The sequence below is a fragment of the Phyllostomus discolor genome, chromosome 12 (genome assembly GCF_004126475.2).
Source record: "Phyllostomus discolor isolate MPI-MPIP mPhyDis1 chromosome 12, mPhyDis1.pri.v3, whole genome shotgun sequence".
Classification (NCBI taxonomy): Eukaryota; Metazoa; Chordata; class Mammalia; order Chiroptera; family Phyllostomidae; genus Phyllostomus; species Phyllostomus discolor.
In genome coordinates this window covers 20,415,116-20,429,703 of record NC_040914.2, presented here as the reverse complement: position 1 = coordinate 20,429,703, position 14,588 = coordinate 20,415,116, and the positions used below count along the sequence as shown (strand labels likewise).

At 48.7% G+C, this 14,588-nt stretch overlaps 2 protein-coding genes and 1 long non-coding RNA gene across 3 annotated transcripts; 2 read left to right on the top strand and 1 right to left on the bottom strand.

Annotated features, from left to right (window-relative positions):
• The first annotated feature begins 5,838 nt into the window (after positions 1 to 5,838).
• LOC114511734 (orphan sodium- and chloride-dependent neurotransmitter transporter NTT5-like) lies at positions 5,839 to 8,907 on the top strand. Its single transcript, XM_036012529.1, has 4 exons — positions 5,839 to 6,215; positions 6,395 to 6,521; positions 6,676 to 6,851; positions 7,550 to 8,907. Exons 1-4 carry the CDS (start codon positions 6,084 to 6,086, stop codon positions 7,910 to 7,912), a joined length of 798 nt encoding a protein of 265 aa, XP_035868422.1. The 5' UTR covers positions 5,839 to 6,083; the 3' UTR covers positions 7,913 to 8,907.
• LOC118497601 lies at positions 7,522 to 9,904 on the bottom strand. Its single transcript, XR_004900134.1, has 2 exons — positions 9,284 to 9,904; positions 7,522 to 7,615 (listed from the first exon to the last, which is right to left on the bottom strand). It is a non-coding gene; the product is annotated as an uncharacterized LOC118497601 (long non-coding RNA).
• A 511-nt stretch (positions 9,905 to 10,415) lies between these two features.
• LOC118497678 (orphan sodium- and chloride-dependent neurotransmitter transporter NTT5-like) lies at positions 10,416 to 13,971 on the top strand. Its single transcript, XM_036012856.1, has 3 exons — positions 10,416 to 10,944; positions 12,693 to 13,209; positions 13,915 to 13,971. Exons 1-3 carry the CDS (start codon positions 10,802 to 10,804, stop codon positions 13,969 to 13,971), a joined length of 717 nt encoding a protein of 238 aa, XP_035868749.1. The 5' UTR covers positions 10,416 to 10,801.
• The last annotated feature ends 617 nt before the right edge of the window (positions 13,972 to 14,588 follow it).

The following is a 14,588-nucleotide window of genomic DNA, read 5'->3' as shown; positions in this document are numbered from 1 at the left end:
CTTTATTTTCTTAATTAAAAAAAAAAAGCTTTTTATAAAGTGAGATGGAGAAACATCAGTGTGTAAGAGAAACATCAATGGGTTGCCTCTTAGCCCACAATGCAGCCATGCGCCCTGACTGGGAATCGATCCAGGGACCCTTTGGTTTGCAGGTGGGCACTCAATCGTGGCAGCCACACCAGCTGGGGTTGGGTTCCCTTTAAATGCTCAAGAGGTCCCAGGATTTTGGATTACTTAGCTCCCACAGGGAGCCATCCTCTACATAAATTTCTGTGACAGAGGAAGAGAAAGACATTCCCAACCCTTCCTTAGCCGCGGGACTCAGGGGTGGGTCTGTTGAACGGGAACAGCTGAGACCCCTGACGTCTTCGCACAGCCCTAGTTTCACGCTCCTCAGGCTCGAGGGTGGGAGCGCTGGAGGCGCTGTGAACCTCCTGATCATCATCAGCCATTGGCTGGGGTGCTGCGTAGCCCCGCCCCTCACGCTCCTCCGCCCCGCCCCCACCCAAACGATCTGCTCCTTGAAGACCCGCGCTATTGGGTCAGGTAAGAGGAAATGAGGGAGAGATGAGGGAGAAGACAGGCATCTTCTCTAGATCCATAGCCTGAGTTTTAGAGCTCCTTCCTTTTGGGAGCCCAGGCACTCACCCTACGTCCTGCCCCCAACCTCCAGTCTCCGCTTTGGGAGCAGAACGTGGGGGAGAGGTATTGAGAAGGAGGGGCTAACCGGATAAACCGATGGGAGTGGGATGAAGACTTTGGTGCGTGCCTTCCTCCCACCGTGGATTTTTCTTTCCTCAGTCCACTCGTTGAAGGTCCTTCGGCACCTGGCGGCAGGGTTGTTTAAACTGGGAAGCTCTCACTTTGCTGGAGGGGTGCTGATCACAGTGGAAGAGCGGTTTCTATCACAGGTACTTCTCTGCAGAGCAGTGGGGGACCTTGTTGCCTGTAGTCCGGTTTCAGGGCGCTCTAGCGTGTGAGCAAGTCTTCTTGTGGACGGCTGTTAAAATCTCTGGCCTTGTGAGAACAGAGTCCTCTGTCTTGGTAAAGCATCTTACACGTCTTCACTTTTAGTCCTCTCGAAAGTGGCATGAGATACAGGTATTGTCATCTTCCATTTTCATCATGAGATGCAGAAGAAAGGTTCACACAGTGAATGAGGGGTAGCGCCCAACAAAGATTCTCGTCTTTTGGCTTCTAGACCTTTTATTTGGGAAATTGCCAAACATATACAAAAGGATAATAATGAATGGCTTTGTATTCATCACCCATCGTCAACAATGACTGACTCATGACCAGTCTGCTTCTCATCTCTCCTCACCCCATGGCATGCCTCCGCATTCTTTTGAAGCAAATCCTAAATGTATCATTTCAACTGTAGACATGCCAGTACCTATCTCTAAAGTATAAGAACCCTAAAACAAAGCCCCCAAACCCCCCCCCAAAACTTGGCAAGCCCTGTCTGTTGTCGCTCAGTGGGTTGAGTGCCACCCTGTGAACCAAAGAGTCCCTGATGCCCAGGGAGGGGACATGCCCCAGTTGCGGGTCAGGTCCTCAGTAGGGGGCGCGAGAGAGGCAACCACACATTGACGTTTCTCTCCCTCTTTTTCTCCTTCCTTTCCCCTCTCTCTCTCTCTCTCTCTCTCTCTCTCTCTCTCAAAACAAAACCATGACAAAACTTATCGCACCTAAAACAACAATAATCCTAATATCATCAAATATTAGGTTAGCATTCAGATTTTCCTGTATGTCTCATCTTTTCCTGGTACCTTTATCTTTTTTAGACAGCTTGGTTGAGCTAGGATTCAGCCATTTACAGAGTACAATTTGATGGTTTTTAGTATATTACAGACCTGTGCAACCACCACCACAGTCGATTTTAGCATATTTTCATTACCCCGAAAAGAAACACCACACCCCTTAGCCATCACTGCAACATCCCAGCTTCCAACCCCCACCTTAAACAACCACTAATCTACTTTTTGTCCTATAGATTTGCCTATTCTGGTAGTCCTTTTGTGTCTGGCTTCTTTCACATAGCATAATGTTTCAAGTCTTTCTTTCTATTTCTTTCTTTCTTTCTTTCTTTCTTTCTTTCTTTCTTTCTTTCTTTCTTCTTTCTCCTTTTCTTGGTCTACCTAGCTAAAGCTTTCTCACTCTGTTGATCTTTTCAAAGAGCCAACTTTTGGTTTCATTGATTTTCTATATTATTTTTCTATTCTCCAGTTCATTGATCTCTGCTCTGATCTTCAGTATTTTGTAAATATATTCCATTTTTGTCAATAACCCACCCATCATTAAAGCTGGAAAAAATGTAATTTTAAAAAATGATAAACCCTTTGTCTAATAATTTCATCATCTGAGTTATCTTAGGATTGACATCAGTTGATTATCTTTTCCTTCAGGAAATGGCCAGTTTTTTTTAAAAGTGATGAGTCATTTTGGATTGTATCTTGGGAACTCTGAATATTATGTTGCAAGACTCAGGATCCTGTTAATATCCTCAGGAGAATGTTGAATGAATGAAGGAATGAATTTGGGTGGCTAGCCACATAGAATCCTACATGCCTTCTCCAGAACCATTCTCCTGGAGAAGCTGCTATGAATGTCAGCTACTGTTTTCTCTCCATTAGAATGTTGAATTTTGTTTGCTTATTTGTTTTAGCAGGCAGTCATCCTGAGTAGGTTCAATGACAAGTTTTCTGGACTTCTGGCCAAGATGGAGACATAGGTAGACACACTGTGCCTCCTCACACAACCAAGAGAAGGACAACAAATTTAAAAATGAGATAAAACCAGAACTGACAGAAAATCGAACTGTATGGAAGTCCAACAACCAAGGAGTTAAAGAAGAAACATTCATCCAGGCCAATAGGAGGGGTGGAGATGGGCAGCCAGGCACAGAGGACTCACAGCAAGGTGGTGGCTGGAGTATCCAGGGAGGCGGCAGCTGGTGGAGCTGGGGATCACACATTTCTGTGTGAATAAACCAAGAGGAACAACTGTGGAGCAAAACAGACTGTACAACCCAGGGTTCAAGCACAGGGAAATAAAGCCTCAAAACCTGTGACTGAAAAAACCTGTGGGGGTTGTGGGGGTGGGAGAAACTCCCAGCCTCACAGGAAAGTTCATTGGAGAGACCCACAGGGTCCTAGAATGTACACAAGTCCACCCACCTGGGAATCAGTACCAGGAGGGCCCAATTTGCTTGTGGGTAGCAGAGGAAGTGACTGAAAACCAGCACAGAACAGAGCAAGTGGCACTGTTCCCTCTCAGACCCCTGCCCCATGTGTAGCATCACACCACAGCATCAGTGGGTTGCCCTGCCCTGGTGAACACCTAAGGCTCCTGTCCTTACTACTTAACAGGTGTGCTGAGACAAAACAACAACAACAACAAAAAACAAACAAACAAAAAAGGCCCAAATGAAAGAACGGATCAAAGCTCCAGAAAAAACACAACTAAGAAACAAAGAAATAGCCAACCTATTAGATGCACAGTTCAAAACACTGGTAATCAAGATGCTCACAGAATTGGTTGAGTATGGTCACAAATTAGATTAAAAAACAAAGGCTATACTAAGTGAAATAAAGGAAAATGTACAGGGAACCAACAGTGATGGGAAGGAAACTGGGACCTGAATCAACAATTTGGAGCAGAAGGAAGAAACATTCAACTAGAACAGAATGAAGAAACAAGAATTTTAAAAAATGGAGGAGAGGCTTAGAAACATCTGGAACAACTTTAAACGTTCCAACATCTGAATCATAGGAGTGCCAGAAGGAGGAGAGGAAGAGCAAGAAATGGAAAAATGATTTGAACAAATAATGAAGGAGAACTTTACCAATTTGGCAAAGGAAATAGATTTCCAGGAAGTCCAGGAAGCTCAGAGAAGTTGGACCCAAGGAAGCACACACCAAGCCACATCATAATTACATTACCCAAGATTAAAGAGAAGGAGAGAATATTAAAAGCAGCAAGAGAAAAGGAGACAGTTATCTATAAAGGAGTGCCCATAAGACTGTCAGCTGATTTCTCAAAAGAAACCTTACAGGCAAGAAGGGGCTGGAAAGAAGTATTCCAAGTCATGAAAAGCAAGGACCTACATCCAAGATGACTCTATCCAGCAAAGCTTTCATTTGGAATGGAAGGGCAGCTAAAGTGCTTCCCAGATAAACTCAACTTAAGGGAGTTCATCATCACCAAGCCCTTATATAAAATGTTAAAGGGACTTATCTAAGGAAAAGAAGATGATCAAAAAGTATGGACAGTAAAATTACAACAAACTCACAACTATCAACAACCGAACCAAAATAAAAACAAAAACAAAACAAACTAAGCAAACAACTAGAACAGGAACAGATCACAGAAATGGAGATCACATGGAAGGTTATCAGTGGAGAGGGGGAGGTGGGAGAATGGGGGAAAAGGTACAGGGACTAAGAAGCATAAATGGTAGGTACAAAATAGACAGGGGAGGTTAAGAATAGTAGAGGAAATGGAGATACAAAAGAATTTATATGTATGACCCATGGACATGAACTAAGGTGGGGAATGCAGGTGGGAGGGATGGTACAAGGTGGAGGGGAATAAGGGGGGGGGGAGGAATGGGACAACTGTAATAGCATAATCAATAAAATATATTTATAAGCACATAAATAAACTCTTTTTAAAAAATACATTTTCTGTTTATTCTTATGGTAAAGAAATTTAGGGTTTTTGCAATGTTTATTTTTTAGATAAACTTCGATTGCAGCATATATTAACGCATGCACAGATCACAAGTAGGACTGGGTAAATGATCACAGCGTGAGCACACCGTCCTGGATTCTGAAGTGGAAGCAGTGGTAAAGCCAGCAGCAGCCGTCCAGGAACCCCACCATCTGGCTGCTGTATACAACCTTCCCTCTCTAGAGTCGATCCTGTGGCAGCTTGTGTGGGGACGAGGCAGCAGGAGCCGAGGAGTCCCCGAGGCCCATGCACTGCTGCTGGTCGTGGTAGTTGCTGCGTGCAGGAAGTCCTGGCCGCAGAGTGGGTTAGCCGCTGGCCCAGCACCCAGCAGCTGCTGGAGGCCAAGATCCTCGTACGAGGTGATGGCTGCCTGACAGAACTGTGCGGGTCCCTACTTTTTAAATTATTATTTTCTAGAGGCAGGCATATTCTTGGTACCTCCATGTTCTTATCTACATAAGGATAAAAAAAGTTGGGGAGGGCTCAGGGAAATTATCCTTGTCTTTCCCGCACGCACACAGCTGAAGTCTGAAGTTTTTGGTGTCCTTCAGGTCGACGATGAGCCAGAGTCTACCCAGCTGGTGGACAGCTTATGAAAACACTGGGGTCCTCGGTGACACTCCCGGTGACACTCCCCAGGTGTCTGTATCTTCAGATTCCAAGCCTCCCACGGCTGCTTTCTCAGTGTCCCAGATCCTAAAGCCGGAGTCGTTGCCTGAGGCATTGAATGAAGAGGGAGAGGCTTTCGACCATTCCTCAAATACATCGTCTGAGGAAGATTATCTCAAAGAACTGGAGGCCTTAAGCAGAATTGTGTCAGAGAGTGCCACTGACGCCACTGATCGACCGTACTGGGACAGTAAAGTGGAGTACTTCTTGGCCCAGGTGGGCTTCTCTGTGGGGCCGACCTCCATCTGGCGCTTTCCTTATCTGTTTCATCACAACGGAGGTGGTGAGTCTGGGGACCAGGGATCCTGGGCCCATGAAGGAGTGAGGTCTCAGAGATCTGAAGGGACTGAGGAGTTGGGGTCCTCAAGGGGGCGGAAGGCAAGCGCACACACCGAGGGACTTTGGGAGGGTGGCAGTGGGGGATTTGAAGACGGGCTTATCAGGATGGTGGGGCTGGGGGACTGGGTCTTCTAGGGACTGGGGGCCAAAGGACTGGCCACCTGGGACTGTGAGGGATGTGGAAAGAGTTGAAGCCTGATGCCTGTGGCCCTCAGGGAGGTCACTGGTAGGGAACCTGTTTTCCTGGACTCCCCCCAAAAGTCCAGGCACTGAAAGAGCAGATGGTTCTCAGAGCCGCTCCTTAAATCCCCTGCACAGGGAGCTTTCTCCTAGTCTACATCCTTATGCTGTTCTTCGTCGAGATTCCTCTGCTCCTGCTGGAGATAGCGGCTGGTCAGAGGATGCGCAAGGGCAGCATTGGCGTGTGGAAGGTCATCAGCCCCTGGATTGGTGGTGTGGGGTACACCAGCTTCATGGTGAGGAGCCCCGGGCTGCCCAGGCCTCTGCCCTTCATCCCCCCACCCCCATCCCAGCCCTCATCCTGTCCTCGAACGGGTCCCATGGGTCAAGTCCCTTCAGCTCCCTCTGTCCAATCCCCTCCCTTCTGCCGGCCTGCCTTTTTTCCCCCACCTCCAGAACTCTCCATGGTCCCTAGGTGTGCTTCATCGTGGGCTTGTACTATAGTGCGTACGTAGCTTGGTGTCTCTTCTGTTTGGTTCAGTCTTTCCAGTCGCCAATGCCTTGGGCATTGTGCCCCTTGCTGAAGAACTCCAGTAATTTTGGTGAGGAGAGAGGGAAGAAAAGGGCAAGCGGGAGGGCTGAGAAGAGGACAGGGGAGTACAGAGGAAAGAGGATCCTTGAGAGATGAGGGGTGCGGGTTGGGGAGCAGGGGGGGCACCCGGCCTTGCAGTTTCCTCCACAGCCAGTTCACCTCAGATCCCAAATGTGCACGGACAAAACCCACCATCTACTTCTGGTACAAGCAAGTCTTGAAGGCCACGGATGAAATGGAGGTTGGCGGGCTGCCCGTCATGCATCTCAGTGTCTCTTTCTTTGTGACCTGGTTACTTGTCTGCATCTCCATGATCAAAGGGCTCAGGTCCACCAGTAAGGTGAGCTGCTCTCTGATGTGCTAATCTGATGGACTCCAGAGACCCCAAATGTTCTCCCAACCTGATGCCTGGAGGTCTCCAACTTCTTGCTTGTCCTAATATGACCTCTGATTCCCATAGTTTTTAAAAAATATTTTATTTATGTTTTAGAGGTGTTGTAACATGTTTTTTATTTTTAAAGATTTTATTTACTTTTAGAGAGAGAGGTGAAGGGAGGGAGAAAGAGAGGGAGAGAAACATTAATGTGTGGTTGCCTCTCATGTGCATCCTACCGGGGACCTGGCCCGCCACCCAGGCATGTGCTCTGACTGGGAATTGAACTGGTGACCCTTTGATTTGCAGGCCAGCACTCAACCACTGAGCCACACTAGCCAGGGCCCCATAGTTTAAAAAAACAAAAACAAAACCAAAAACATTTATTTATAGAGAGAAGGGAAGGGAAGGAGAAAGAGATGGAGAGAAACATTGCCGTGTGAGAGATACATCGATCAGTTGCCTCTCACATGCACTTAACTGGGGACCTGGCCTGCAACTCAGGGAAGTGCCCTGACTGGAAATCGAACCACCATCCTTTCAGTTCTCAGGCTAGCAATCAATCCACTGAGCCACACCAGCCAGGGCATGATTCCCCATAGTCTTGGCCCTTCTATCCCAGCTTGTGCCTTTGCCGAACTCTCCGAGGCACACTTCCTCCCCAGATGCTGTATGTCTCGGTACTCCTTCCCTACATCATCCTCTTCTGTGTCTTTATCCGGAGCCTCATGCTGAAAGGGGCAGAATATGGTCTCAAGAGATTGTTGGCTGCCAAGGTGAGGTGCTTCTACCTTTTAATCCTTGTCTCCCAATGGGGGTGTCAGGGACAGTATGGCTACCTGTCTGGTACAGGCCCTCCTAGCTCCTGCTTTCACTCCCTTCTTCTCATCTTCCATCCCCCCCACCCCCCACTTTACATCCTGATTCGCTCAGCCCTTCTCCCCCTAGGTGCCAGCCCTGTACTCTCTGTCAGTGTGGCTCCGCACAGGGTACCAGGTCTTCCTGTCCATGGGCTCCGGCTTGGGTAGCTTCACTGCCATCAGCTCCTACATATCCCGGTCCAACAATTGCGTCATGGATGCCGTTGCCGTGGCTCTGCTCAACCTGCTTACCTCAGTGATGGCCACGGTGTTTGTATTTGCCATAATGGGCCACCTGGCCACACAGGCCAATGAACAGTGTTTCGTGAGGTGAGCCCCGTCTTTCACAGGGCCATCATCACAAATAGCGAAGTCTTAGGAGTAGCTCACAGACCTCCAGCCTAGGGCCCCCGTCTCTCAGGGATGCTGGCTCAATCAATACAGGTCCCTCAAGTGGGAGCGTCCTAAACCTTAGGGACACTTAAGTCTCTGTATCTCTTTAAGAGCTGCCTGTCTAAACTAGAAAACCCCCAAACTTGGAGGTTTTTAAAGGTGTGTTTGCCTGTTCACCCCATTCTTAAACTGGAGATGACCATGGAAGAATTAGGGGATCCCTTCAGCTGAACTATCAGACCAAAAACATGGGGGGCCCACAGCACAAGAGCCTCCGTTGCCTCTCCTCTATTTTCTTCTCCTGTGGTATTCATTTCAAAAATACTCATCAGATATTTATTTATATAACATCTCCTATCCACCAACCCTGTGTGGAGCTGTGGAAACACAGCCAATGGTGAATCAGACCATCTTCCTGCCTTTGGGAAAATCACAGTCTTCTGAAGAAGCAGATGCTAAACAGATCATCACAAACTAGATAATAACTGACCATAGGGATGATGAGGACATAGAGGAGGGAGCTTCTGACTTCCTGGGGGTAGTCAGAGAAAGCTTCCTGGTAGAGGCAATTCTGAGCTGACGTTGTCTCCTGACAAATAACCAGTGCTCATATTCTTTCAAATATTATGTACTTATAGACTGATATATAAAGATAGACCATTTTTTAAACAATTGGATCATAGTATACTACTTTCTGCAACTACTTGATTTGGCCTTATAAATATAAATTTTTTTAAATATTTTATTTATTTTTAGAGAGAGGGGAAGGGAAGGAAAAAGAGAGGGAGAGAAACATTAATGTGTGGTTGCCTCTCACTCGTCCCCCACTGGGGACCTGGCCTGCAACCCAAGCTTTGCCCTGACTGGGAATTGAACTGGCCACCTTTTGGTTCACAGGCCAGTACTCAACCCACTGAGCCACACCAGCCAGGGCTAAACATAGATCTTGAATAGCTTTCCATGGCAGTAAATAGAGTTCAGAGAGCTGAGCAAGGATTTGTAGGGATTTGCCATATGGAGAAAGGGTGTTGGGGGAGAACTGGGGTGGAATGAATGAGGGCAGAGTAGGGTGGGTCTGGGCAGAGAGAGCATCGCACACGGAAGACACTGAGATGAGAGGCACAACATGGCAAGCAGAAGGCTTACTAGCTGACTGTGGCTGGAGTGTCTGAGGTGAAGGCACTGTGGGTTGAGAGGGTGGAGAGGCCAGCTGGTCAAGAAAGCAGAGGGGCTTCCATGTCAGCCTGCGGTTGTCCGGGAGGAGGCGGGGGTCCTGGAGCCCTCAGTGCTACTGCAGGGAAGACCCGTCCAGGGGTCCATGAAGGCGAAAGTTCTCTGGCCTCACATGGACACCCCTGTGATTGGGACCGTGGGTGTCAGGATCCTCGAGACCTTGGCTTCAGCACAGCCTTTACTTCGAACCAGATCAGAAACCAAGCTAGGGATTTCCATTCTCACCTAGAATAGAAGAGAGGAGAGGTTGTCTCAAAGGCCGAAATGGTTTCAAATGATTCTACCCCTGTCCCCAGGAACACTGAGCGAGTGATGTATCTGGTGTCTACTGGGCTGCTGCCGCCTGAGCTCCACCTCCCTGACGGCCTGCACCGGGATTTGAGCTCCACCTACCCAACGTGGTTCAGCAAGCTCCCTGAAGGAGTCAGAACCGACCTTCGACCCTATTTGTCCAATTGTGAATTATCTGAGCAATTGGAGAAGGTAGGTAGGGGAGGGTGGGGCCCTAGACCTCCCTTCAATCCCCCAGTGTGCTAGAAACCTCAGCTCTCCTTATATGTCGGTAGAATCCAGGGGGGCATTCCCAGCAGCATCCCAGATGACTGAGACAAGGTTTACCATACCATCTCCTTTTGGGAGAAGCCAATTGTAGCCTCTGTAGCACCAAGCACTCAAGGTCATACAAGCCTGTTCAGCGCAACACAGAACAGTGGTTAGACCAGCGATTGTTATAGGAGGAAGCCCTTTGCCTCAAGGCCTAAGAAGCATGATAATGTCCATGAATGGCCCTGGCTGGTGTGGCTCAGTGGATTGAGCACTGGCCTATGAACCAAAGAGTTGTCGGTTTGATTCCCAGTCAGGGCACATGCCTGGGTTGCAAACTAGGTCCCCAGTAGTGAGTACATGACAGGCAACCACACACTTATATTTCTCTCCCTCTCTTTCTCCCTCCTTTCCCCTCTCACTAAAAATAAAGAAATAAAATCTTTTTTTTTTTTTTTTAAAGTGCTACAGATAGTTTCCTAGGAGGGGACAGGAGTGGAGTGAGGACCTGTAGATGGAGCTCTGAGCCCCCCCCCCCCCATGCCTCCCTTCACTCTCAGATGATGCAGGGTCCAAGTGTGCCCATCGTGGGAATTACCGTCATCGCCTCTGTGTTTTCCGGATCCCCCTTGTGGGCCATCCTCATCTTCGTGTTTCTGGTGGCCATGGGACTGAGCACCATGATAGGGATCATGCAGGGCCTCATCACCCCTCTCCAGGACACCTTCTCTTCCACTAGGGAACAGCCAGAGCTGCTCGCAGGTACCCTGACCTAGGCCCCCACCCCCACTGACGGCCACTGCTGAGCTTAATGAACCCCAGGGGACTCACATGGCCCAGCGTGCATTCTGAGTCTGATTTGTTCCTCCAGTGGGCCTCTGTGTGCTCATGTTCCTGGGCAGCCTCGTTTTCGCAAGGCCCTCAGGCAACTACTATGTGACCCTGCTGGACGATTACTGGGCACCTCTGTGCATCATCTGCATCCTCATCTTGGAGAACGTGGCCGTAGCCTGGATCTATGGGGCCAGGAGGTGATATCCCAAGCCCAGAATCTCTCTCCGGGCACCACACAACTAAGGTTCCTGGGAAGCACTGGGCCCTCCTGCCCTCACCAGCAGCTGTCTGCCCCCAGGGTCATGGCCAGCTCCCAGGAAGGTGGGAAGGAGAAAGGCGCGGGCTGGCTTCCAGAGGCAATTGATGTAAAATGGGAAAGTGGTAAATAGCCTGTATCAAGTCCTAGGTGCTCCACAACCCCATTTTTAAAAAGAAAAAAAATCAAAGATTTTATGTATGTATGTATTTATTTATTTATTTTTAGAGAGGGGGAGGGAGAGAAAAAGAAAGAGAGAAAGACATCATCAATGTATGGCTGTCTCGCATGCACCCCCTACTGGGGACCTTGCACACAGCCAGCTGTGTGCCCCGACTGGGGAGCCTTTGCTTTACAGACCACCGCTCAACCCACTGAGCCACACCAGCCAGAGTGCTAGGCCTCCTTTTAACCAGGGTAGTCAGGACCCTTGCTTCTCAAAGTGTGCTCCATGGACCAGCAGCATTGGCATCACCTGGAAGCTTATTCGAAACTCGGAGCCTCAGGCTCCACCCCAGACCTTGGCATCTGTAGCTGCATTTCAACAAAAAACCTCAGGGGTTGGTACACATGCTAACATCTGAAAAGCACCGGGTAATCCCAGGGTGGCGGTGTTCCCGGGTGATAGTGGTTTTGGCATCAGCTAGCTCGTTCACACACTCACTTGTGCTCACGTATTTCTAAGGGTTTCCCATGCTCCAAGCAGGCCTCGTGATGAGTGCTGGGGATACTGGGATAAATTGTCTTTAGTTTCTTCTCTCAGAGTCCAAAGAGGAAGACAGAGAAGCAGATCTTTGGGTATGGTGATAAGCCTGTGGCAGAGGCAGACAAGGGCACCGTAGGAACACAGACAGCTGGCTCAAGACCAAAGAGCCAGGCAAGGAGGAAATGCCTAAACAGAATCTAGACAGGTCCCTGGCTGGTGTGGCTCAGTGGATTGAGTGCTGGCCTGCGAACCAAAGGGTTGCTGGTTTGATTCCCAGTCAGGGCACACACCTAGGTTGTGGACCAGTTCCCCAGTAGGTGATGCAAGAGAAGCAATCACACAGGGATGTTTCTCTCCATTCATGTTTCTCTCCCCTTCTCCCTCCCTCTCCCTCCATTACTCCTTTGTCTAAAATAAATAAATAAAATCTAGACAGGTGAAGGCAGAGAGGGAAGGGCATTCTGGGCAGCCAGAACCAGACTTGCCTATGGGATGGGTTTAAGAAGGTGGACCAAAGAAAGTATGTATGGGCTTGAAGAAACTACCTAAATGTACTTCGGCCTGTGGGAGGCCCTCATGCTTTCATCCTGAAGATGAAGGGGGATAGAAATGTTTTTAAAAATCCTGGACTGGGACAGAAATTAGCCTGCAAAGGGGCAGACTAGAGGGAAGAAGATGGGTTTGGAGGTAAACAGAGACCGGGGTGTCCAACCTTTTGGCGTCTCTGGGCCACAATGGAAGAAGAGTTGTCTTGGGCCACACAGTAAATACACTGCGACATGTAATCACAAAAAAACTCATCATGTTTTAAGTTAATTTATGATTTTGTGTTGGGCCGGAGTCACAGTTAACCCTGGGCTGCAGATTGGACACACCCTGCACTGTTGAGGGCTATCTCCTAGAATAGGTTTGGACTGATCCCGCCCCCAAGGCTGGGCAAGGCCCCACTGGCCCTTCCGAAGCCTTCTGACCCTCCCGCCCAGGTTCCTGGCAGACCTGACTGTCACACTGGGCCGCCCCATCTTCCCCATCTATCGCTGGCTGTGGTGCTACGTGTCGCCCTTTCTGCTGCTGGCCCTGTTGGCAAGTACCCTCCTTTTCTTCCAACTGACTCCCACCACCTACCTGGCCTGGAACTCCAGCATGGTGAGCCTCCCTCCACAGACCCCAGACCTCAGACACCCCCCTGACCTGCTCGTGGAGTGGCGGCAGAGTTTCCAACCCACTTTGGCCTGTGGGACTGTGCCATCTTCTTCCCTGGGGATTCGGTTATCTAGTCTCTTGACTTGGGTCCTCTCCAACCCCCCTCTTCTGCATCTCACTTCAGACAACCTGGACCCTCTCACCCTTCCTTCCCTTTCTCCACAGTCCACTGAAGTGATCCGACATTATCCACCATGGGCCAGAGTCTTGCTCACAGTCCTCGTTGTCCTTACCCTCCTGCCCATCCCTGCCTACTTCTTGTATACATGCTTGCACGAGTGCTCCCCAGTCTCCAAGGTGCGCAGCAGGTCCTCGGTTATCTTTACACCCAAAACTGAAAAGACGGAACCAGAGCACAGTCCACGGCTTCCTGTGGGGCCAAGCACAAAAAAGAGGAATAAAATACGTAATCAGAGAAAACTGATTTCTTCCATGTGAGTAATCCCTCTTGGCAATAAATACTTGGCTCATTCGGCATAACATCACTGGTTTTTCGAAGTGGAACCCCTGGCTGGCAAGTTGAAATTAGAAGAGGTAAAGGCAGCTGCCCTGGCTGATGTGGCTCATTAGATTGAGTGCCAGCCTGAGACCCCAGGGGTCGCCGGTTCAATTCCTGGGTTGTGTGCCAGGTCCCCAGCAGGAGGTGTGCAAGAGGTGACCACACATTGGTGTTTCTCTCCCTCTATTTCTCCTTCTCTTCCCCTCTCTCTAAAAGTGAATAAAATAAAATCTTTAATAAAAAGTCTACCACAAGCTCTGGCTGGCGTAGCTCAGTGGATTGAGTGCGGGCTGGGAACCAAAGTGTCCCAGGTTCGATTCCCAGCCAGGGTACATTCCTGGGTTGCAGGCCATGACCCCCAGCAACCACACATTAATGTCTCTCTCTCTCTCCCCCTCCCTTCCCTCCCTAAAAATAAATAAATAAAATCTTTAAAAAATTAAACAAAAAAAAGTCTACCACAGGGTTTAAAAGTTGACAGAAATCCACGTGCTTTTCCTCAGATGGACTTGGACCCTGAAGACTATTTAGCAAGGAATGATGGGGAGAGCGGAAGCTGACTTCAGACTAAAGGGGACCCAAGGAGGACTTCATCTGGGGCAACGTGACAATAAAATGAGACAAACAAAACATACTATATTGTAAGACACCTAAACTATATAATAAAATATATTTTAACAGTCCTCTTGAATTGCATAGACCAGCTTACAAGGAATTAAGGGACATCTTTCAGAGGCCACAAATGAAGCCTAAGCTTGAATCCCAAGAGATGAGCACATGGTAAAGCTAGTAACTGCTCTGAGGCAATTGCCACTCTCTGGTAACTTAGAGAGTTTGAGTTTAGAGGTAGGTGAAGACAGAGCCTTGGGTCCACGCAAGAACAGGAGACCCCCACACACAGAGAGTTGAAGAGCTACGCCCTCTGTGACAGAGGTAGGTCCTGCCTCTGATCAGAGGGAAGCACTATCTTTTTTGAGAATGTAACCCCAAACCGTTTCTCACATTAAGATTGGTTCAAATTTGTACAGGTTCTGTAGTCTGAAACCCACATTGAGATGAATATAAAAGCTGCTTGGTCGATAGCCCCTTGCCCCCAGAACCTACCAAAAAAAATGAATACAAATAATCTCTGGTGGAAACACAACCTCCACCAGGTCTCATAGAATTCCCCAGAGAA